This window comes from Odocoileus virginianus, chromosome 15 (assembly GCF_023699985.2).
Source record: "Odocoileus virginianus isolate 20LAN1187 ecotype Illinois chromosome 15, Ovbor_1.2, whole genome shotgun sequence".
Classification (NCBI taxonomy): domain Eukaryota; kingdom Metazoa; phylum Chordata; class Mammalia; order Artiodactyla; family Cervidae; genus Odocoileus; species Odocoileus virginianus.
The window spans coordinates 32,046,519-32,070,576 of NC_069688.1; the positions used below are offsets into that span (position 1 = coordinate 32,046,519).

Consider the following 24,058-nt stretch of genomic DNA (forward strand, 5'->3'; position numbering starts at 1 on the left):
TCTCCTCTTGCTTTTATTTGAATGGGACATGAATGGGTCTGAGGTTTCACAATTTTCCCTTTCTTTTATCATCAGGACCATTTGGGAACACTGTTAAAAAGGCAGATACCTGGGCCAATTTTTTGAGAAACTCTAGGGAGTAGGGCAGAAATCTGCATTTTTAACATGCTCCAATGTAGTTTTTATTACACTTAAGTTGGAGAATTTCTGAAGTCAAGTTTAGTAAACAGATGACACAAGCCACGTATAACTAGCATCAAGAGACCAAACTACCTAAGTTCTTTTGGTTGTCAGTAATAGAAACTGGTGGGCTTCCCAGGTGGCTCAGTGGGTAAAGAAGCTGCCTGCCAATGCAGGAGACCCAGGAGATGCAGGTTCAATCCCTGGTCCGGGAAGATCCCCTGGAGGAGGGCATGGCAACCCATCCCAGTATTCTTACCTAGAGAATCCCATGAACAGAGGAGCCTTGCGGGCTACAGTCCATGAGATCACAAAAAGTCCAACATGACTGAAGTACCTGAGCATGCAGCCATGCACTAGAAAATTGGCATTATTTAGTGTAAGAAAACATTAACTGGAAGGGTGATATATTTGGGTGAATGGTACTCCCTGCCCAAACTACGTTTATACCATAATCTCCAGAATCTGTCAATGTGCTTTAGAAAAAGCATCTTTCTTTGTACGTGTAATTAAGTTGCCTTGAGAGGAGAAAATCATCCTTGATTATCCAAATGGGCCCTACATCCAATGGCAAGTGTCTTCATAAGAGACGCAGAGCAGAAAGAAGAAAAGACAATGTGCAGACAGAGGCAGAGATGGCAGTGATGTGGTTTCAAGCTGAAAAGCCATAAGCTAGGGAAGAGAGGAACACATTCTCCCTGAGAGCCTCTGTAGGGAGTACGCCCTGCTGACATCCTGATTTTGGACTTGTGGCCTCCAGGACTATGAGAGAATTCATATCTGTTGTTTTAAGTCACCCAGTTTGTGGTAATTTGCCCACAACAGCCATAGGTACTAATACAGGTTATATCTAAGCCTCAGAAACAGTAGAATGAAGATAACACTGGGCCCCTGGGTGGCAGAAGTTCCTACACTTTCTCCTAGTCTTATATTTCTGTATCTTTTAGTTCGAATTTCTAATTCCTAGCAGAGAGATTCTGGTTGTTCAAGTAGGGACTGGTGTAAATACATGGCCAGTGAGGGTCTGTCTTCATCAGCTTCAGTTCCCAAGAAGGGGATATCACTGTGAATGGGGTCCACACCTCCTTCTTTCACAGTCTGCATTTCTCTTTTCTGTGACTTTACTAAGATTTAGAATGTAACACCTACATTACAGGTAAAACCTTAATGTAGGTCAAACTTACCTTTGTGAAATCAGATCATTATGGCTGCTTTGACAGAAAGGTTATTGTTTAGTCTCTAAATCGTGTCAAACTCTTTCGTGACCCCGTGGACTATAACCCACCAGGCTCCTCTGTTCATGGGACTTCCAAGGCGAGAATATTGGAGTGGGTTGCCGTTTCCTTCTCCAGGGGATCTTGCCAACCCAAGGACTGAACCCACATCTCCTGCACTGCCAGGTGGATTCTTTACCACTGAGCCTCCAGGGAAGCCCTTGACAGAAGGGTAGATCTTGGTAAATGTCACACAAGCTCACAAATCTGGGGAAATAAATGGCAGAGGTAAAGTTAAGAGGCTCAAGCCTGGAGAATCAGAGTCCCAAGCTGCAATCCTGGGAGTGGAAAATGTGGAAATTAAGTGCTGAAGGCATAAGTAAGAGGCAGGGGTTAACTAACAGCCAGCATGCTGCCTTCGGAAGCTCCACTTCTTCCACCAAAGTTCTTGTGCACAGAAAATGAAATGGCCTCATGCACATCAGTTAAGTTGAAGAAACGTTTGGAAGTTTAATGGCATCAAGTATAAATCCTTTAAGTGCTAATTTGATTGGTTTCCCTGCCTGCTCCTTGGGTTGAGTCTGCCTCAAGCTTCTCCTCCAAGGGAAAAATAATATGTAAGTTCATGTCAGTTTCTCTCTTTTTTTAACTTTTAATTTTGAAATAATTTTAGACTTACAGAATCATTGAAAATATTATATAAAATATCCGCAGTAAGCTATTTTGTCAAATACACCTCAATTTCAGTCTGTCTGCTTTCTCATGAACAGATGATATTATGGATTTGGGAGAAGAATATCACATAGGTAACTGTCCTTACATCATACCAGGGGCAAATGATATCAGCATGACTACTGTTGACATGAACCTTGACAAAAGTGAATTTTTATATAAAATGTGAGATATGTATTGAAGTCCTCCCCCTTTTTTTTAAGATATATGATCATCCACTTGTTCCTATAGGATCTGTTGGAAAGACTAGCATTTCTTTATTTAATTGCTTTTGTCTCTTTGTTTGGAGAAGGAAATGACAACCCACTCCAGTATTCTTGCCTGGAGAATCCCAGGGACGGGGGAGCCTGGTGGGCTGCCGTCTATGGGGTCGCACAGTGTCGGATGTGACTGAAGTGAAATAGCAGTGGCAGCAGCAGTGTCTTTGTTACAAATCAGCTGATTATTTCTGTGGGTATATTGCTGGACTCCATTCTATTCCATTTATCTATCAGTCTGTCTTTTCACCAATACCACACAGTCTTTATTTTCTTCCAGTTTTGTTGAGATATAATCAACATACAACACTATACATAAGTTTAGGGTGTACAGCATAATGATTTGACTTATACATCATGAAATGATTATCACAAGTTTAGTGAAGACACATAATCTCATATAGATACAAAATAAAAGGGAAAAATATTTTTCCTTGTGATGAGAACTCTTAGGATTTACTCTCTCAACAACTTTCATATATAATATACCAGTAGTGTTAATTATTTAATCATATTGTGCATTGCATCCCCAGTGCTGTGCATGCTTAGTCGCTCAGTAATGTCGGACTCTTTGCGACCCCATGGACTATAGCCCGCCAGGCTCCTCTTTCCATGGGGATTTCTTCAGATAAGAATACTGGAGTGGGTTGCCATGCCCTCCTCCAGGGGATCCTCCCAATCCAGGGATCCAACCCAGGTCTCCCGCATTGCAGGCTGATTCTTTAGCCTCTGAGCCGCCAGGGAAGCCCAAGAATACCAGAGTGAGTAGCCTATCCCTTCTCCAGGGGCTCTTCCTGATCCAGGAATCAAACGGGGGTCTCCTGCATTACAGGTGGATTCTTTACCAGCTGAGATACTAGTACATCCCTAGTACTTATTTATAGTTGGAAGTTTCTACCTTTTGACCATTTTCCACCAATTCCCCATCCCCCAACCTCCTACCCCTGCTTCTGGTAGCCACAAATCTGATCTCTTTTCCTATGAATTTCTGTGTTTCTTTCTGAATTACAGTTGACTTACAACATGATATTAATTCTGGTATACAACATAGAAATTGGATATTTCTGCACATTACAAAATGATCACCATGATAAGTCTAGTTATCATCTATCACCATACAAAGATATCAGATTATTAATGTTATACACTTCGTCCCTGTGACTCATTTGCTTGGCAACTGGAAATTTGACCTCTTAATCTCCTTCACCTATTTTATTCATCCCCATACTTCTCCCTCCGGCAACCACTTGTTAGTTCTCCGTGTCTATGACTCTGCTTCTGTCTTTTTGTTTGTTCATTTATTTTGTATTTTAGATGACATATATAAGTGAAATCATATGACATTTGTCTTTCTCTGTTTTAATTTACTTAGAATATTATCCTCTAGGCTCATCCATGTTGTCACAAATGGTATGATTCCATTCTTCTTTATGGCTGAAAAATATTTAATTGCATACATACACCACATCCTCTTCATCCATTCATCTATGGACAGCACTTAGGTGCTTCCATAGCTTGGCTATTTTAAACAATGCTGCAATAAGCATATGGTGCAAGTATCTTTTCATATTGGTGTTTTTTTTTTTTTTTTTTCAGAATTGTATGATAGTTCTGTTTTTAATTTTTTGCATACTTCTTTGCATAGTGGCTGCACCAATTTACTTTCTCACCAATAGTACACAAGGGTTCCCTTTCCTCCACATCCTCAAAACTTGTTATTTGTTCTTTTGATGATAGCTATTCTGACTGGCTATCAAGACTCATTGAAATTTTGATTTTCATTTCCCTGATAATTATTAACATTGAGCATCTTTTCATGTGTCTATTGGCCACCTGTATGTCTTTTTTGGAAAAACATCTATCCAGATTCTCTGTCCATTTTTTAACTGATTGGTTTTTTTAGATGTTGAGTTGTAGAAATTCTTTGTACATTTTAAAAATTAACCTCTCCAGTTCCACTGTCATAGGCACTTTTTTCCTTCTGCTAAAATTGTAAAGGAAGCCGTTCCATTAATCCAGTTAGTAATTGGACTAGTTTTATGATTTGTTATTGTTGTTGCTAGGTTACACGCCATGAATCACAGATTTCAAATCTCTATAGATACCTGTTTCTAAGGTGGCTGGTGTACATTAAAGCAATGGCTGTAGGATCCTGAGTTTCTGGTGTTCCCTTTAGGTTGTGCCTCAGACTGTTTCTCTGTGCACATTCTTATTCCTCTAACAAACCTTGCCCAGAAGTATTTTTGCTGTTGTCATATGAAGTTTCATAGTTTCACGGTGTGGGGTGGGAGGTACAATCACCATGTTCTTTTTTTTTCCTTCTTTTTATTTATTTATTTATGTTTGGCTGCACTGGGTCTCCGCTGCTGTGCTTTCTCTAGTTGCGGTGAGCAGGGGCGACTCTTCATTGCAATGTGCGGGCTGCTCATTGCAGTGGCCTCTCTCGTTGCAGCGCATGGGCTCTAGGGTTTCAGTAGTGGTGGCGCACGGGCTTAGCTGTCCCATGGTTATGTGGGATCTTCCTGGACTGGGAGTTGAACCCATGTCCCCTGCATTGCCAGACAGATTCTTAACCATGGACCACCAGGGAAGCCCACGCCTGGTGTTTTTCTCATTAAGACCTGTAAACATATCTGTGTCCCTGGGGTGTAAGGCCTTCCAGTTTTCCTGCCCCTCCCCTGGCTGCAGTTCTGGGCTCAGTACTTAATTCTGTGTTTTGTCCCAAGAATAGACTTTTCCCTTCTCCCATTCCCTTTCCTTAGCTAGCAGGACACATCGTTATCCCCCGAAGTCCATAGTTAGCCTTAGAGTTCACTCTTGGCGTTGTACATCCAAAGTTTTTTGTTTTTGTTTTTTTAACTCTGGGATTTGAATTTAGTTTGGTTCTTTTTTGTCATAAGTTTGAGAATGTCACTTACTCCAGCTCTCTTCATCCTTCAGCTCTACACATTCTTCCCAGGAGGAAGTCAAAACTTAGTCAATTTTGTTGTTTAAAGACTTGATGTAAAAGACTGGATGGGAGTTAAAACTATCCTCGTGAGTGCAGTCCCACTATCCCCTCTTATCCATCTAGAAACTTACACAAGCTGTGAAACAGTTTTAATGAATTAGTATAATGGGGAAAAAAGATTCAGGCCAAGGAACAATTTTGAAATCCTTATTCTACACCTGTCATGAAAAATTTCCCTGAAGTTTTACTCTACAAAACCATGTTTTTCATCCTATCTATTTTATTAAGCATCTAATTCAATAGACTACCTTCAGTATTTTATTCATATGATGAAAATCTAATGTGTTAACTTATTGAAAAAATATTTGAGTTCCAAATTAGAATACTCAACACAATATACTTTATTCCCAGGTTTACACAAGTTACAAACCATCATTACTCTCAAGAGTGTAGACTTAGGTTGTTTTAATTTGCTAATTGTGAAACTGTCCCTGCCAAACAGAAAGGTATTTATATTCAGGTATAGAGATGAGTGTGAGAAAAAGGGCCTTAAAGACAGAGAACACTACACTCTTCTTCACCAAAGCAGAGATAGCCCTGGAAGTGCATGCGTGCTCAATTACGTCCAACTCTTTGCAACCCCATGGACTGTACCACGTCAGGCTCCTCTGTCCATGGAATTTCCCAGGCAAGAATACTGGAGCAGGTTGCCATTTCCTACTCCAGGAGATCTTCCCGACCCAGGGATGGAACCAAATCCCCTGTGTCTGCTGCATTGGCAGGCAGATTCTTTACCATAGAGATACATTGGAAGCACAGCCCTGGAAGTAGCTCTTTTCAAAATACTGAGAACGTTTGAAGATGTTTCCTAAGTGAGTGAAAGATGCTCAGTTGTGTCCGACTCTTTGTGTTTCCACGGACTATACAGTCCATGGAGTTCTCCAGGCCAGAATACTGGAGTGGGTAGACTTTCCTAAACTGATACCCAAACTCACTGAGGGATAAACTTCTACCATGCTCTTTCCTTGATCAAAGTTCATGACAGTTATCAGTTCAATTAATATAAATTTTTGATACTGAAAGCAACCATATTCTCATTCTTTGACTTCCTTGCTGTTGTTTGCCAAATTCCTCTCTCTTCACATCTAGGAAACCATAAAGTAGGGATTTAACAGTAATAATAGCCAGCAGCAATCATCTCTGTAACTGAGTTTAACTATATCTGTTCTGAGGATAGTTATAATCTATTAGGGAAGACAGGATATACATGTGAAAGAGTAACTGTTAATACCAGAGAGGATACCCTAAGTGCCAAGTGAATTGTATAAACATGGCATAGTCATCACATGTCATCTTTGAAGCCCAGAGAAAGCCAAGAAGAAACAGTAACTTCAGTTAGGTCATGTAGCCACATCTAAGCAGAGAGAAAATGTAGGATATTTGAGATATAAGAAATTATACTGCAAAAGTTATAGAGGTACATAACATGTTGAAGAAACACTGTCTATACTTAAGTCATTTTATATAAAAATTCAAAGAGTAGCATTAAATATGTTCATAGAAGTTTATTTTAACCCTCAGTATGCTAGCAATTGATAAAATTGCTTGATTTACCCCCAAATCTTCATTTTAGTCTGATAAGCACCTCCTTCCTTTAAGGAACTGCTCTTTCCCACCCCACCCCAAACTCATCACTTAGTTCCAATGGGGGCTGATATTAATTCCTTCTCTGTCAACCTCAACCCTTTCCCGTTGCTATCCCAAGGTATTCAAAGAGATATAGCTTCTTCAGGATTTGTAATTTGGAATGACTTGACTATTTTTTTCTGTCGGATGAATTAACTATAAAAATGTAAACCTAAAGCCACTAGAGGTCACAGAGAAAGGGAGTGTCAACTACAAATTAGCATTTGCCATGAGCACTTGCCATCTACTCTACAAGGATTAAATCAAGTGCTGCTGCAGATGCTGACTTTCAACACCCCCTTGAAAGGAGTTCAGGGTGGAGAGTAGAAATGAGGCACCCTGTGCTCTGGGAAAAACTGGCAGAACAGGTTTTCAGATAGTTAGATATTTTCAAGAGCTGATTTTATGAGTCCAGTTCTTGTATCCTCATATCCAGAAAAGCACTAAAATCCTTCGTGGTGTTGTCTGCTCCTAGTGACTAGCAGTAATCTTTATGAAACTAGAAGAAGTCTTCAGCAAAATACATGTGATTGATTGTATATACTCCCCCTTCACCAAAACCACATATATGCTGACCTGCCTCTTTGGAACAGTTTCTCAGAGCTATCTAAGATGCTGTCTCCCAGACTATAATCCTCATTTTGCCCCAAATAAAACTTAACTCAAAACGCTCATGCTGTACCCTTTTTTAGCTGGCAGAAGCTAACAGAGAGAACTAAGGAGAAAAGATAGGCAGAGAATCCTAATGATGTTCAAGCCCCTGCTTCTAGCCACACTTTTTCTTCCTGATATTTAGTTTTGTGAACCATTGACTTTTCCTTCTCCCTCCAGTTTCTGTCATTCATAAGCGGGAGTCCTTATTTAGATCCCTAAACACCAGACAAAGTTGCTTGGATTTGAGGAGCTAACAGCAATGACTGTGAGTACTTATCCATCTGAGAATCTTTAGTTTTATAATATTTACACTTAAAGACAATAGGAGCCATTGAGGTTTTAAGAAAGGTATTGATGTTTGCAAGGTAGCATTTCAAGATTATTCTGGAAGGAGTGTAGAGAATGGATTGGAGCAGAAATAGGTTAGAGACAATGAAAGCAGAAGAGTTGACTATTAGAACAGTTTCAGTCATGAAGTAAGTAGACAACACAGACTAGGGCTGGGAGCCCAGAATGGAAGAGGAGGTCACATTAAAGCAACTTCCATCTTTCCAAGAGTCATCAGAGGAACAGCCCCATCACTGGACACTTGGTTATGACTAATGGATTGAGATTCCTGGATTTTTCCAAGTATTTAATACAAAATAAATCTCCCATTTCCTTGGGTTCTCTTGAGTCTTTTTCCAGGGAAACTCTACCTCATCTTTTGAGACACAAAAGCTTAAGTCATATTTCCACAAAAATCCTTCTAACTAACACAGAGATGTCTTCCAAATTGACATTTCTGTAGCAATTTTGGTTTTTCGTGACTCACTGATTTCAGACAAGAGAAGGTAAACAGGACAGATCATGCATGAAACCTGTGTCATCCTCGTGAAATCATAGGTTTCTAAGAGAAAACACGAGGTCATCTGTTCACCTCTCATGTCGTGGTCCAGTCATTTCTAAACCGTCCTAGGGAATGATGACCTCGAATTTAATCATTTTAAAAGTAATCTTATTGCTTAGTGATTTCCCTACAACATATACACATGGACCCACACTGTCAACAGAACACAATTCCAGGACTTAAGAGCTTTCACTCTGAAATTGAAACTGGGAAAAAAAGGTTTCCTTAATAGAAATTCTTACTTAGAATTTTAGAGCAGGTGGGTCCTTCTAGATTGTTCTAACCCAGTGTTTATCAGAAATAATCTAATCATAAGCATCACTTGGGATGTTTATTCAAAATACACATTCCCAGCACACTTTCAGGATGACTTTGATTCCATGGGTTAGGAGCTGATGTGAGAATTCTTATTGGGCAATTTTAGAAATGAGCATATTCTAACTGTTAAGAATCCCAATCATATAGGGTTATCGAGTCTCAGATGTATGGAACAGACTTGTGGACTCTGGGAGAAGGTGAGGGTGGGATGTTTCAAGAGAACAGCATTGAAACATGTGCACAGTTGGAAGAACTCAGAGCTCCTAAGACTCAGAACTCTACTACAATGCTCCTTTAATTTTGTGCTTCTCTTGATGAAATGGGAAACAACTAGCTTTCCCTCTCTGAGTGCATTTAATCACTGTGCAGGTATCTATCATTTCACTTATCAAAGGACAGTTCAACTGCTTCTTGATACTGATGTTAATGCTAATAATAACAACAGCAATGATAATAATCACTATTATTTACTACATGCTTTCCTGTTACCCCAAGATTTGGGTCCATTTAGGTTCTTAGAAAACAATGTTATGTAAGTGAAGTAAGTCAGAAAGAGAAAAACAAACATCGTATAATATCCCTTATATGTGAAATCTAGAAAAATGGAACAGATGAACTTATTTGCAAAGCAGAAACAGAGTCACAAATGTGACTTACGGTTGCTGAGCGGGGGAGGGAGGGTGGGATGAACAGGGAGATTGGGATTGACATATAGACATTACTATGTATAAAATAGATAACTAATGAGAACCTACTGTATAGCACTGGGAACTCTACCCAATGCTCTGTGGTGTCTTAAATGGAAAGAAAATATAAAGAAGAGTGGATATATATAAACATATAACTTATTCACTTTACTGTACAGCAGATAGTAACACAACATTGTAAAACAGCTATACTTCAAAAAAAAAAGATAATTAAAAAATAAAATGAGAAAATGATGTTCTATAAAGTCAAAAGCCAGGAAATCCTTGATCCATCCTCAATTTGCTATTCTTCTACACTGACCTTGGAACTCACAGGAAATGCCCTTTAAGAACTTGCTAGGAACACAGCCTTACGCTTAAGCTCATAACAGACATCATCTCATTAAATCTCAACAACCTAATTCATTAACTCTCCACTTGTTATATCATTTTACTAAATCCTCACAGCCTTAGCAGCTGACTTCCCCTGACATCCACCATTTTAAAAATTGAGACCTCGATTATAACCTACTACATGGACTGGGTGTGTCACAGCTATCCCAAGTCTTCTACTTCCTACCAATGATCTATCTTGATTACACCTTTGGATTTTAGCTCAAGATGCCAAACATCACTCCTGAAATAGGATGACAGTAAGAGTCCAAAGTCATACTTTTGAAAAACAAAATTCACTAGCCAGCAATCCAAGACTAATAGTTTTGTATGGAAAATTCCATCTGGTTTTGTGGCACCTGGATCAGATTTTTCCCTCCTGCCAGGAGAATATGCCACTCAAAAAACTCTGTCTTGGATGGTGACATGATGTATTCTGCCATTAAGCACTCGTGGCGAGGAAAGCATCCAGGATTTGCTTACTAAGAGGAGATGGCAAGAGAAGCGGCTTTGCTAAAGCCTCCAGAATAAATTTCTGTTTCAACCCAAACTATGAAGTTGAAACTGGGTATTAAAAAAAACTTAAAGCCTGCAAACTCACACTTGGGTGTAACTGGCACTACATCTTTTCTTGATTATTTGAAAATAGCCTCAGTTGACTAAGCCACATTTAGAGAATAAGGAATTTCATAATAAAGTTTCTAGAAAAAATAAAACCTGATGGGGTCTGAGAATAAGTAAAAGAGACGATTCCACTTTGAAATAGGTAGCCATCTTTCTCAGAAGCAGGCCCATGTGAGTTAATAAACCTTCAGTAAAGGAAAGGGGCTTTAAAGTAAGACCCACTGATTTTAAATATTTTTGGATTTTAATATTCAACATGTGTGTATATAATATTTTAGGAATTATATCTAACAGTTTAATAATATTTATGATGACTGTATTTACTTCAATGGAATTATTCATTTTGTCTTAGTGATTGTTGTTCAGTTTAGCAACTGACCTCAGTTGCTAACTCACAACTCCAACTCTTTGCACCCCCATGGACTGCAGCACACCAGGCTTCCCTGTCCTTTACTGTGTCTTGGAGTTGGCTCGAACTCAGGTCCATGAAGTTGGTGATGCCATCCAACCATCTCATTCTCTGTCACCCCTTTCTCCTCCTGCCCTCAATCTTGTTTTAGTTATTGCACATTAATTTTGTACCATCTGTCGTCTTGTGTTCTTACTTTTAGTTCATTTCTTGATTAACTGAAGGATGTTTGAATAGGTGTAGTAGAATGCATGAAGTGTTATATATTAAAAGGTTGTTTTTTGTTTTCCCTTGTGTGATTGTGTTTAAAAAATAAGATCTTGTAGGTTCGGCAGCTTGTTTTCAGTTTGAGGCTATTACAATAAAGCTTCTATGAATATTTGTGTAAAAAATAAACAAATCCTGTCTCTTCTCTTAAGCAGTGTGATTGTTTTAGGGCTCAGCCTCTCTGTCTGCATAATCCATAGACTAAAACCTTAGAAACTTATTTGGATATCCCATGTAAATTTCTAACACAGTACATTGCAAACAAGTGTTTTTTAAAACTTCACACAAAGGATGGCTCCCAACCATTCTGTGTAATCATTTTGATCAGGGAAATGAAATCATTTTGATCAGGGAAATGAAATCATTTCACCAGGGAAATGAGAAAGGGTCATTCCTCCAGAAAACTATGCTGTTGATTTGGTTCAGAGTTGTAATCACTTCACCCCCAAAATGGAAGAGAGGCAGGTCAACAGAAGGCAGTTAAGGAGACACATAGGTATCCACAGGCCTGGCTTTTATTCTGAGCCCGAGGCTTTCTGGGCTTTTGGACTGAAGTTTTGGACTGCTTATGACAGCGTTGCCGTGCAGAGTATGGACATAGAACACCTGCAGCTCAGATGATTTGTGACAAATGCTGTACATGCAACTGCAGGCACCATGGAGAGAGCAGATGCAAATACCATGGAGATGTTCTCTGTTCATGTGTTCAGCAGAGATGGTGGGCAATTATGGGAAGACCCTCTTTAAGACAAAACTCTACCAGTCACTGACATCTGAGAGGCTGAGTTAGCCTATTGCCACAGTCAGACAGGTCTTTGAGTGTTCAGGGAAGCCACATCAATCACTCTGACTTCCTTTTGATGAACCTGGATAAAAGAAAATCTCTCTCAAAGAACGATTCCAATTGGAAATAATCTTAAAGGACAGAAGAAAATAGCAATCATTGTGCATCTGTCATTTGCCAAGATCTTATCTTTTTATGTTCATTCCCTTAATGGCTTTACAAATTAGCCCTTAATATTTCCATTTGAAAGATAAAGGGCCATGGCCAAAAGAGGATAAGTTATATGCCCACTATTTCATAGCAAGGGAGTAACAGAGATAGATTTTAAGCTCCAGTTTGTCTTTAAAACTCTTGATATTTCATTTTATCATATGGATCCAAAGAAATCTGGGGAAGTCAGAGAACAGTCAGTTAAGAATCAAAAAGTGGGCATTTAAAAGTTGTATTTAGTATTTCCTGCATTTTCTTGCCCTAGTGTGGAGGACAAATTGGTTTCATACAATTTTGAGTTTGGCTACAGATATTTATGTCATGTTTGTGTCTATTTATTCTGTTTCTACCCCAAGTGGGTGAACAGAAATTCTTTTTCAATTAATTGATTTATTTTTGGCTGCACTGGGTCTTTGTTGCTTGGGCTTTCTCCTTATGTGCAGCAAGCAAGGGCTACTCTCTAGTTGTGGTGTGTGGGCTTCTCATTGCAGCGGCTTCTCTTGTTACAGAGCATGAGCTTCAGGCGGGCAGTCTTCAGTAGTTGTGGCACATGGGCTTAGTTGCTCTGCAGTGTGTGAAACCTTCTTGGATCAGGGATCGAACACGTGTCACTTGCATTGTCAGGCAGATTCTTAACCACTGGACCACCAAGGAAGTCCCAGAAATACAGTTCTGATATTAACTAGCCAAAGGTAGCACAGACTCTATAGATTATGGGGAAAGGTCCTCCACAAGACTGCCCTGGCTTCAGAGGCATCCACTAGCCACACATTTTAGGGAGTTCCCAGACCACTCACACTTCTCACTGGCTATGAAGAAGGGGTTCCTACAACCTCCTCAGGCTTGATAATTTGCCAGAATAACTTATAGAACTCAGGAAAGCACTATACTTATGATCATAGTTTATTATAAAGGATACTCCTAGGGGCAAGATCTTTGAGTGTCCTGGAAGGACCACGCCTTCTCCATTTAAAATCAGATGCATCGCCCTTCCAGCACATGAATAATGTGTTTACAAACTAGGCAGCTCCACTGTCCAGAGTTTTTATCGGGATTTCATTACATGAGCAGGATTGATTAACTCAGTTTCCAGCCCTCTTCCACGTCCCGGAGGTCAAGATAGCTCAAAGTCGCAACACTAGTCAACATGGTTGGTTGATTTTACATCCAGCCTCTATGCTAAATTATCTAGGAGCCTAACATTTGTGATTATATTGGGTTGGCCAAAAAGTTCATTGGGTTTTTGGTAAGATGCTATGGAAAAACTTGAATGAACTTCTTGGGCAACCCAATATAAGCATAAAAATGATACTTTTCATCAGTTAAGATAGTACGAAGAATTAGTCTCCTGGAACAAAGGCCAGTAAAATTCTTTATTATATACCCAACCCTACCCGACTCTACTCTTCAAACTTGTTCTCTTTCCTAGCATCTCAATTCTGTCATGGGCACCACCAAGCACCCTTTAAGCCTGCCACACCTAAAAACCTGAAGCTGTCTTTGACTCTGCCTTTCCTTTGTCCTTCTCAGGTAGGTTAATTTCCCTCGGGCTGGTTTTCTTTTCCAGGTTTCCTGGATTCATTCTCTCCTCTCCATTTCTACTACCAGCTTTGCCACTGTCATTCAGAATTCAGACTCAAAGAAGCCTAAGTTGTTCAACTTCCTGAATGATCTGCCTAGTTCCAGCTTCACTGACTTCAATCTTCTTTCGCAAAACTATCAGATCAATCTCTGCTAAACACCCCAGTAGTTCAGCAGTAATTTGAGTCACTTGTGGGCTTCCCTTTTGGGAAGAATCCACCTGCAATGTGGGAAACCTGGGTTCGATCCCTGGGTTGGGAAGATCCCCTGGAGAAGGGAAAGGCTACCCACTCCAGTATTCTGACCTGGAGAATACTGACATGACTGAGCAACTTTCACTTCACTTCACTTGAGTCACTTGTGATACTTTAAAAACTATTGACGTCTGGATCCCATTCTTAAGAGACATGGATTAAATTGGTCCAAGGTGTTAACCTGAGCAAAGGATTCTTTTTTGCTTTTTTTTCACAAAGCTCCTCCAATGATTCTAATAAGGCAGCCAAGATTGGGAACTACTGCTGCAGTGAATTTAAAAAGAAGATGGCAGTCAAATTCAAGTTTTTTGGCTCCTCTTCTAACTAGTGGTCAGCTCTTGAGCTATTTAAGCAATCACCTGGTATCTATGTTTCTTTATTTGGAAACTGGGAAGAATAATAATGCCTTACAGGGCTGTTAAGAACATTGAATGATATAATGCACGAAAAGTGTCTAGTGCAGCACATGACTCAGAGTGTGTTCCCAACCAATACTAGTTCTAAGAGTGTTTCGTGGCCATTCACCTTATCTCGGAAACTACAAGCTACAGGGTTTGCCTGGGCATAACCAGCCCCTCTTTTTGTGGTCCTCAAAAAAAAAACACTTGTTATTTGATGGATAGGAAACAAGCAAGTGTGGCCAAACCACATGATTGCAGCTCTTTGAGCCATAAATCTTATTTTATTTTTAGTATAGCTTTGTCATATCTTCGCTTTCCAAGTATCTTTAACCAGTGTAATCTGGATGCATGTTAGAATCATTTTGGAAGCTTTTTAAAAATACCAGGCCCAGGCCTACTCCCTTAGAGATGTAAACTCAATTGGAACCCAGGCATCAGTGTTTTCTAGTTCTCCAGATAATAGCAATCAATACACAGCAAGGGATGAGAATCTAGAACCTGGACTAAGAGTCTACAGTTGTGCTCTGGGTATAGTCACCTATCAGTAGCCACAGGAGATTGCTTCTAGGAACCCCACAGATGTCAAAATCCAAGGCTCTTCATATCCCTTATAAACATAATATGGCATAACACATTTACCCCTTGGTATCTGTGGGTCTGCACCCATGAATTCAACCAACAGTGCAGTGGATTCAGCCAAACACGGATTAAAATCACACCTGGGGGACTTCCTTGGTGATTCAATGGTTAGGACTTTGCCTTCTAATGCAAGGGGTGTGAATTTTATCCCTGGTTGGGGAGCTAAGATCCCCACAATCCTTGTGGCCACAAAAACCAAAACATAAAACAGAGCAACATTGTAACAAATTCAATAAAGACTTTAAAAATGGTCCACATAAAAAAAAATCATGTAAAAATCATAGTTGGTTGAATTAGCCAATGCAGAACCCTCCATAGAGCACTGACTATACTTCTAATGCAAGTAGTAACATATCCCTGTGAATGCCATAGTGAGTCTATTGATTGGGAGACAATGTAGTACAGGGAAAATAAAAGAGAGAAGGGATTTAAAAAAAAAGAAACAAGAAATAGATAAAGTAAGGAAAAGAAGATAGTCAAGTACACCTATAAGGTATCTCTGGATTATTTATTGGCACTTACTGGCTTCCCTGGTGGCTCAGTGGTAAAGAATTTGCTTCCCAATGCAGGAGATGTGGGTTCGTTCCCTGAGTCAGGAAGATCTCCTGGAGAAGGAAATAACCCATTCCAGTATCCTTGCCTGGGAAATCCCATGCACAGAGGAAGGAGCCTGGCAGGCTACAGTTCATGGGGTCGCAAAACAGTCAGATACAACTTAGCAACTAAGCAACAACAAGTGTCATGTAGTAACCTTGATCTTCCACCCTAATTAGGTCCTTCAGGAGAGATGAGTATCTCATTAAGGAGAATCTCATAAGAGGAGTAGAGACTCTGTGTGCTTCCCAGAGCATATACTCAGAATATATATCAGCAAGCCCGAATCTGGCTTCTGCACAGATTTGTTCTGTGGCTACTCAGGTAGGTAGTATTGGAAGACGTGTTAAACAAAGACTAAGTTGAAAGCTTGGGGCTAGTCCTTAAACAACCATAGAGAGGAAATTCCTTGCTCACCCTGGGTGGTACACTGTCACTATGGGGACTGCAAGGAATGTGAGTCAGAGGAGACAATTACTCAAGAAAGTTACTCAATCTCCTAACATCCGGTGGCAAAGAGAGGTGCTAAGTAACCTCAAGGTGACTCCCAGGCATGAAGCAGTCAACAGCATCAGTCAGGTGGCCTTGGCACAGAGAATTTTCCTATATGCTGCAAAGGGATCTATAGCAAAAATCATATCATAAATTAAATTTTTATATCTTTTACAATTTTAAAATTCTTTCCCATTTATGAGTTCATTTGATTTTTTTCCCCCAGGGGGAAAAATACAAAAAAAACACAAAAAACCACAAAACCTGTAACATACATAGGTCAAATAATTACCCCAATCTTGAGATAAAGAGACAAGTATCAGGTACTAAGTGATTGAGTTTTGTAGATAAAGTCTTCTGATCTTACCTCCTTTCTGGATGTGACCCTTTTTAAAGAAAAGGATAATCAGTCACGGCATAGATGATTCCAAAATAAACTATAAATATTTAAAAATGAATTATCACTCTGTCATACAGAGTGAGGTAAGTCAGAAAGAGAAGAACAAATACCATATATTAATGCATAAATGTGTAATCTAGAAAAACAGTAAAGATGATCTTACTTGCAAGGCAGATATAGAGACACAGGTGTAAATAACAAACGTATGGACACATTTGGGGGGAAAGGGGTGGGAGGAATTAGGATTGATATACATGCACTATTGTTACTGTATATAAAATAGAAACTAATGAGAACCTATGATATAGTACAAGGAACTCTACTTGGTGTTCTGTGGTGGCCTAAACGGGAAGAAATCCAGAAAAGACAGGATAAATGTATACATAGGGCTGATTCACTTTGCTATACAGTAGAAACTAACACAACATTGTAAAGCAACTATACTCCAATAAAAGTTAATTCAAAAATGAAATATCCAGGTTCTGGAAAAAAAAAAAAAAAGGCATCAATAGGGCACCAATAGGCTCCATCTAAGAGAACTTCCTAGGAAATGTGAATTTGGAGAGGTATTTTGATACTGAATAATAGCAGTACTACGTTTCTGGGAAATGCAATGTCATATAAACAGCATTTTGCAAGCAGAAGGAAGTCATATATATATAGAAAACACACCACCATATACACGCTTCTGGAGTGAAAATGAAATCTCATTTGCCACATGTCACTGTGTTAAAAGACACTTTCTTCATTGTAGCTACTGATCGTTAAATATCTGAACGGCAGCACAATATGACTCCCGACACACATTAACCATCTAAACCTAACAACTTTCCTGTGAGATGGGTGATTATTACAAGAATGTTCTCAGTTCACAGCGAGGAGACTGAGGTGCCCCCAGCCGGTGCCCCGCAGCCGGTGGACCGCAGAGCCATGATTCAGACCCAGGTCTTTCTGACTCCGAGCTCATGCTTTTTCCGCTGTTCTATGCCATCTCCTCAAAGCCCATAATTAAGCAAAATAATATGCTCTTCACAAATGAAAAGATCTCAAGCACAAAAGTGATGAGACAACATTCGGTTGATGGGCTTCCAAATGTGCGGCGGATCCTTTTTCTGGAAACCGCATTTGGCTTCAGGGGCCTCAAGTCCAGACAGTTTTGCTGACGTAACTCAAGGTCTCCGTGGCTGTTGGCCTTGAGTCTGAAATAGCTCTGAGCCCTCCTGTCCCGGGCGTCTCCCCGAACCACCCCCTCCCCGGCACCCTCCCCCCAACTCCCACCCAGCTCAGACCGCCGCAGGACTTGAGAATGGCTGAGGAGACAAGCTCCTGGGGTTGGAGACAAGGTACATTGTGATCTCCTTCCTCAGGCCGGTAACTATTTCCAATGCTCTCACTCTCTCCAGAGCTTATTCTCAGCGCCGTAGGGCTTCATGTTTGTTTGTTTTGCTTTCAGCTCTAAAAAGGACTCTCACCAGCAGCTGAAGACTTTAACAAAATTATTTGTCACTTAGACTGAAAAGGAATGACGGACGCTCTGCAAGGCGGTGCTAGAGACAGACTGGATTTTAAGTGTAAACTGCTGTGGTGTCGCCCCACTCCCATTCCCATCCGCTTTGTTTGAGTCCAAGAGCGGCTTCCCTCAGGTCTGAAAGTCAGTCAGCAAACAGTACACCCAGGGCTCTCATCACACGCAACTCAGTCTTACCTTCGAGTCCTCCTAATTCTGCAGGTGTGGTTTCTCTGCGTGTTGCCATCTCCCCTCAGTCTTCCTTGGTCTAGGTCTTGGCTTCCTGGGGACCTTATCCTTTTCCTACCAAGGTTTAGTTTCTGTTCAAAGGAAGCAATAAAAAGTAGTGAAAGGGGGCAATGGAATTAAAGTCCAAAGAACTCAGGCTCTGTTTACTTCCCTTTTCCCTCACATAGATGGGGTGTCTATGGACGCTTTTTCTCCTATATAAAGCAGAGATCATGCAATACTGGCCCTACGTATCTCACAGACCTTTAGTAAGGATCAGAGAAAAAAGTAGATGAAAAAGAACTCAATAAATTAAAGGTAAATTCACTGGCCACTCACGTGACTAGAGACTGTGCTTTAATAGAGCTCTCTTTAAAAGAGGGAGGCAGAACTGGAAGTGAAGTATTATATGGTGTAAGGTGGTGAAGAAATATACAGGCTGTCATTGGGGCCCAGAGGAGGGAACCTGGTTGATGTCTGGGGACATGGGTGCCAGGTTCCAGAAAGAATCCAGAGAGGAAGTCAGATTTAAGCTGGGCCGTTAAGATTGAATGCTCTTTTCTGAGAAAGCAAAGGAGCAGAGGGCATTTCAGAAGACCAGCACATATAAACAGCCTCATGTGTTAATATAAATTTTGTATCCTAAGTGCCAGGGATAGGGGTGGTCAACAACTACTTTGAAGCAGAAAGTGAAATAAGAAGACCTTTTTTACTTTTTTTTAAGCCTGAAACATATGGTATTTTACTTAATTTTTTGACTATATATTTTGACTTTACATTTTGTTAGAGTAACATATTGTTAAACATTTAAATTCAAATAACTAGTGTCCTTTTTCCCATTTTGCCTTTTTTTTTTTAACTGGGGTATAGTTGCTTTCTGATACTGTCAGGCCAAGAGGCACATGAAAAGATGCTCAACATCACTAATTACTAACATTGTGCTGTGTTCAGTTGCTCAGTCGTGTCCAACTCTTTGTGACGCCATGGACTGTAGCCCACCATGCTCCTCTGTCCGTGAAATTTTCCAGGCAAGAATACTAAAGTGGGTTGCCATTCCCTACTCTGGTTATTAATATTTAGTGAAATGCAAATCAAAACCACACTGAGGTATCACTTCACACTGGTCAGAATGGCAATCATCAAAAAATCTAAACAATAAATGCTAGAGAGGATGTGGAGAAAAGAGAACCCAGATACACTGTCGGTGTAAATATAAATTGACACATGATACAGCCACTATGGAGAACAGTATGGAGGTTACTTTAAAAAGCTGGGGAAAAAAAATATTTTTAAAATATTTCAGGGGCAGAAGGGTGAGAAAAACATTAGAAAATTTAACTGCTACTGTTATTATGAGCGATTATCTCCACATGAACCTGAATAGAGACTGAATAATGACCTGTCCAGAGTTGGGTTATCCACCTCACAAAGGAAAGAAAGTGAATCCTGGAGCAAGACTGGGAAGGGAAAGAGACATTCGTCTTCATTTCAAGGTAAATGATACTCCTGAGTAGGAAAAAGCTTCCCTTCTAAGGGAGTAGAAAAGAAAATGAACCTGAGAATGCAAAATTGACCTGAGTCTGAACTCAAAGGAGTCTAGATGGGTTCAAGGACACTCTTCTGAATGTGCAGGGAGGATATCTTCTGGCCCAGAAAGACGGTGACAAGTAGGGGCAAGGAGGTGCTTGGAAGGGACCCCAGAAGAAGAATGCACTGGTTGTATTATGTCTGGGCCTTTGTATTAAATTGCAGTTGTACTTTCCCAGATTTTAATCCCCTTCAGTTATCCCTGAGACATCAGCCATGTCATGGAAACCTTATCAACTGGTCTCAGCTGTGCTGTGGTGAAATAAAAATGAAGCTTGTCCAAATGGGGATCATAACAGTACAGAGAGAAGTGGTGAGAATAATGGTGAGCATTTATTGAGAATTTTTTATGTGCCAGGAATGAAGTGTTAGGAGCTTAAGGGGATTACCTTATTTTCTCAAAATCTTGAGATGATAGAACTCTAGTTATTCTCATTTTACAGGGAAGAAATTTAAGGTTTAGAGTGGTTAAATAACTTGCCCAAATCACACATCTGAGATGTGGGGTTCTGTCTCTAGAGACCATTTCTTTGCTACTACTCTTGATACTCCCCAGATGAGGCTCACAAGGGGGCTGGAGGCTTCAGTCCAAGGATGCGGTGGCCACAGCCAGCATGAAGTGGCTGGTGCCTTGGGGAGCTGAGATGGAGCAGCCACTGGGGTCTCTTGCTGAATGACTGAAGGGCAGGCAATGACCCACCTAAACACTGGGAATGAGAGAAGACAAGGCCTGGGGCTTCTCTGAGAACCAGTAGAAAGATCAGGGGGCCTTAAAATAAAGACCAAGCACCCATTCATAATAATAAATAACGTCAAGGGAGCAAACTGCAGCCTAACCTATGTGACTGTCTTTTATGCCTAGAAGACATGTCATTACATGACAAGGAGTACATGAACAAAGAAAAAGAGGAGAATATTAAGCAATGATGAACTGGCCCATAATCAAATTTCAAACTTGAAAATTTCTAAGAAAAGACTCTATTCTATATAGGTCTAAACAAATCTCACACTGAGAGCACGCTGTTTTCAGAGCTCTCTGACTTTATCTGCTGTTCTATTATCAACTCCACTGTTACTAATGGATTTTCTAGCTGAACTCAATACTTGGTGGTGTGAGGAAGAGACTGGTGGCAGCATCAGAAATTCCCTTAAAGGTAAATAACAACAAGGTCTACGCTAGGGGCCTCATAGTTGTGGCAGACCAGTCCCAAAGGGGCCATGGGTGTCTCAGCCAAGGAGTCTTACTCTCTCATAATGAAGCTTCTCCACTTCCACCATCCCTGTAGAAAGTTCCACTATTCACAGATGACTCCACCATTCGACCACCGACAAATCAGGAGACATAACTTAATGTTAACATGCTGCCACTCAAACTGTAAGAATGCAGATCATCAGCAAAAGAAGCATCTGGAAGCTTATTAGAAATGCAGAATGCACCCAAGACATGATGAATCAGAATCTCCATTTTAACAAGATCCCAGGTAATTTGTGTGCATGTTAAAATTAAGAAGCAGAGCTTAAGATTGCCTGAGACCTTTAGGGACTTCCCTGGTGGTCCAGTGGTTAAGACTCCATGCTCCCAATGCAGGGAGTCCGGGTTCAATCCCTGGTCAGGGAACTAGATCCCACATGCTGCAACTGAGAGAGTTAATTCTTAGATAGGTTGATAAGAAGTCTGGGGTCCCTGAGAGGAGAAGTGGGTCTGGAGCTCTCAAGGAGGAGAAAAGGACAAACTTCTTTCTACATTCCTTAGTCTTAGTCACAGAAAAAAAATTTTTTTTTTTTTCTTTAAGCCCAGAGCTGATGATTGCACAACAAAACAACTCATCTTAAACTTTTTGTACTAAGGATTATATAACAACAATGTATCCTGCTTGAGGACTGTTTCTCCTTCTTAAGAACCTTCTGACTAATCCTGATATCTTTGGGAATGGGTTTGGTAAGATCTTTCTATTATTAGTTCAAATTCTGTCATCTTAAAATGTAAATTGTGGGAGTGGGCCTGGTAAGACCTTTACAACCTTGAGACATTCTTTTGGTTTACTGTAATAACCAATTGAAAAACTATCTAGCTCCCTTGCTAAGACTAGTGAGAGGAGCACTCTCTGTCCCCTTCTGATGTCTATGTCAGAAGCTTTCTCTGTCCTTCTGCCACACAAAAGCTCTGAGTAATCAAGCCTGGTCCCTGATCTCAAAGCTAAATTTTCTTCAGAGATCTCATCTGACATCATACACCATAAGCTATCACAACTAAAGATCCTGCATGCTGCAACAAAGATCAAAGATCCCACATGCTGCAACTAAGAGCCAATGCAGCCAAAGAAAGAAAGAAAGAAAAAAAGGTTGCTTGCCATCTTTAACTATCAGACACCACAGGATATAGTATCCTTGTTATATTAACTCAAGTAAGAGTTGGTGCCTCCCAATCAATTAATGAATCTATTAACTATTCACTTCTTCATGTGTCCCTGACTGCTAAGCACTGTTGGTGAAATAAACAAAATCCCCCAAAGCAAGAACAACAACAAAAAAAGGCCAAGATAGGATTCCTGTTATGCATACTTACTTCCATTGGAGAAAGAAAACCTGCATATGCTTAGAATGACCTTTCCAGAAAATTAAATCAGACTCTGTCACTGCCCTGCACGAAATAATTAGGGTTCCCCATGGCCAACTAGATGGAATCTAGACTCCTGCAGAGCATAAGAGGCCTGTTCTCAGCTTGGTGTACAGCTTCCTCCCAACTTTGTCCTTAGTCACCATCTCTCCCCCAATGCTTTGCTTCTGTCACACTGAACTTGGCAAGGGAATGTGTTGCCCCTCTAGCGTATTTCTGTTACCAATTCTTTTTATGACTGTCTCATGGGTACAAAGGCATCCAGTAAATGACCAGTTGGAAGAAATGAAAATGGCCTAGGAAACAGCTATAAGTCAATGATGCAACAGATCAGCATCACAGCCTCCACCTCAGGCACACCTAAGAGTCCTGGCCCACATTTAATTTAAGCCCTAGGATCAGGGGTTCCCTGATAGCTCAGCTGCTAAAGAATCTGCCTGCAATGCAGGAGACCCCAGTTCGATTCCTAGGTTGGGAAGATCCCCTAGAGAAGGGAAAGGCTACCTACTCCAGTATTCTGTCCTGGAGAATTCCATGGACCGTATAGTCCATAGGGTTGCAAGGAGTTGGACACGGCTGAGTGACTTTCACATGTAAGTGCCCTAATCTTTTGCACTGAGGCTTTTCCCAGGAATCATCTAACCTGCCTATGAGGTTCCATGGGTGCTGGAGGCTCAATTCTCTGCTTGGGATATCCTTCCAAACCTCCTTCATTTGGGAGACACCTACACATCCTCTGTATTTTGCTTCCAAGGTGACATCCTTTTTCAAATTATTTCCCCAATTAAGTTGTTACAGAATATAGAGCAGAGTTCCCTGTGCTACAGAGTAGGTCCTTTTTGGCTATCCATTTTAAATGTACCAGTGTGAAACATGTCAATCCCCAGCTCCCTAACTATCCCTTCCCCCACCCTTCCCCCAGCCCCCCTCCTGTAACTCTAAGTTTTGTTCTCTAAACCTGTGAGTCTATTTCTGTTTTGCAATTTGAAAAATAATAGACATATGTACATGTATAACAGAATCACTTTGTTGTACAGCTGAAACTAACACAACATTGCTAACTGATTATATTCCAATATAAAATAAAAAGTTAAAAAACAAATGTGACATCCTCTAGGACTCTTCTTCCCTTCCCAAGACTGAGTTGGACTTTCCCATCTCTGTGTTCTGACTTTGTGCTTATCTCTGTTTTAGATCTTATCTAGTTGATTGTTTATCTTTGCTTGCTGTCTCTTCCAACTGATTATCACTTTTTCTAGGACAGAGTCTTGTCTTCTAACACAGCAATAGAACCAGTTGTGTTTCATTCATGCCTGTATTTTCAGTGTTCTGCAAATACCTGGCACAGAATAGACCAGGGCTTCCCAATCCCTTCCAACTTATCATCATATCCAATCATATGTCACCCCAAAATCCATATGCCTGCACTTCCTCTCCCAATTCCTGTTTCCATAATTCTAGGATAGGAACCAGGTTTCCATGTCTTTCATATGCTCCACAGATAA

At 40.4% G+C, this 24,058-nt stretch overlaps 1 protein-coding gene across 6 annotated transcripts in view; it reads right to left on the bottom strand.

The window, feature by feature from the left end:
- The window catches only part of COLEC10 (collectin subfamily member 10), a 490,492-nt gene that overhangs the window by 197,464 nt on the left and 268,970 nt on the right, over positions 1 to 24,058 (bottom strand). For 3 of the 6 annotated variants that reach the window (XM_070477222.1, XM_070477217.1, XM_070477221.1), the window contains exons 1-2: positions 21,182 to 21,262; positions 18,320 to 18,441 (exon numbers count right to left, since the gene is read on the bottom strand). The exons of 1 other annotated variant lie outside the window; for it this stretch is intronic. In XM_070477222.1, the coding sequence (XP_070333323.1) occupies positions 18,320 to 18,441; positions 21,182 to 21,214 (155 nt within the window). In that variant the 5' untranslated portion in view covers positions 21,215 to 21,262. Of the gene's footprint in view, positions 1 to 18,319; positions 18,442 to 21,181; positions 21,263 to 24,058 lie in introns of those variants that run through there. 2 more of the 6 variants (XM_070477220.1, XM_070477219.1) reach the window with 2 other exon arrangements.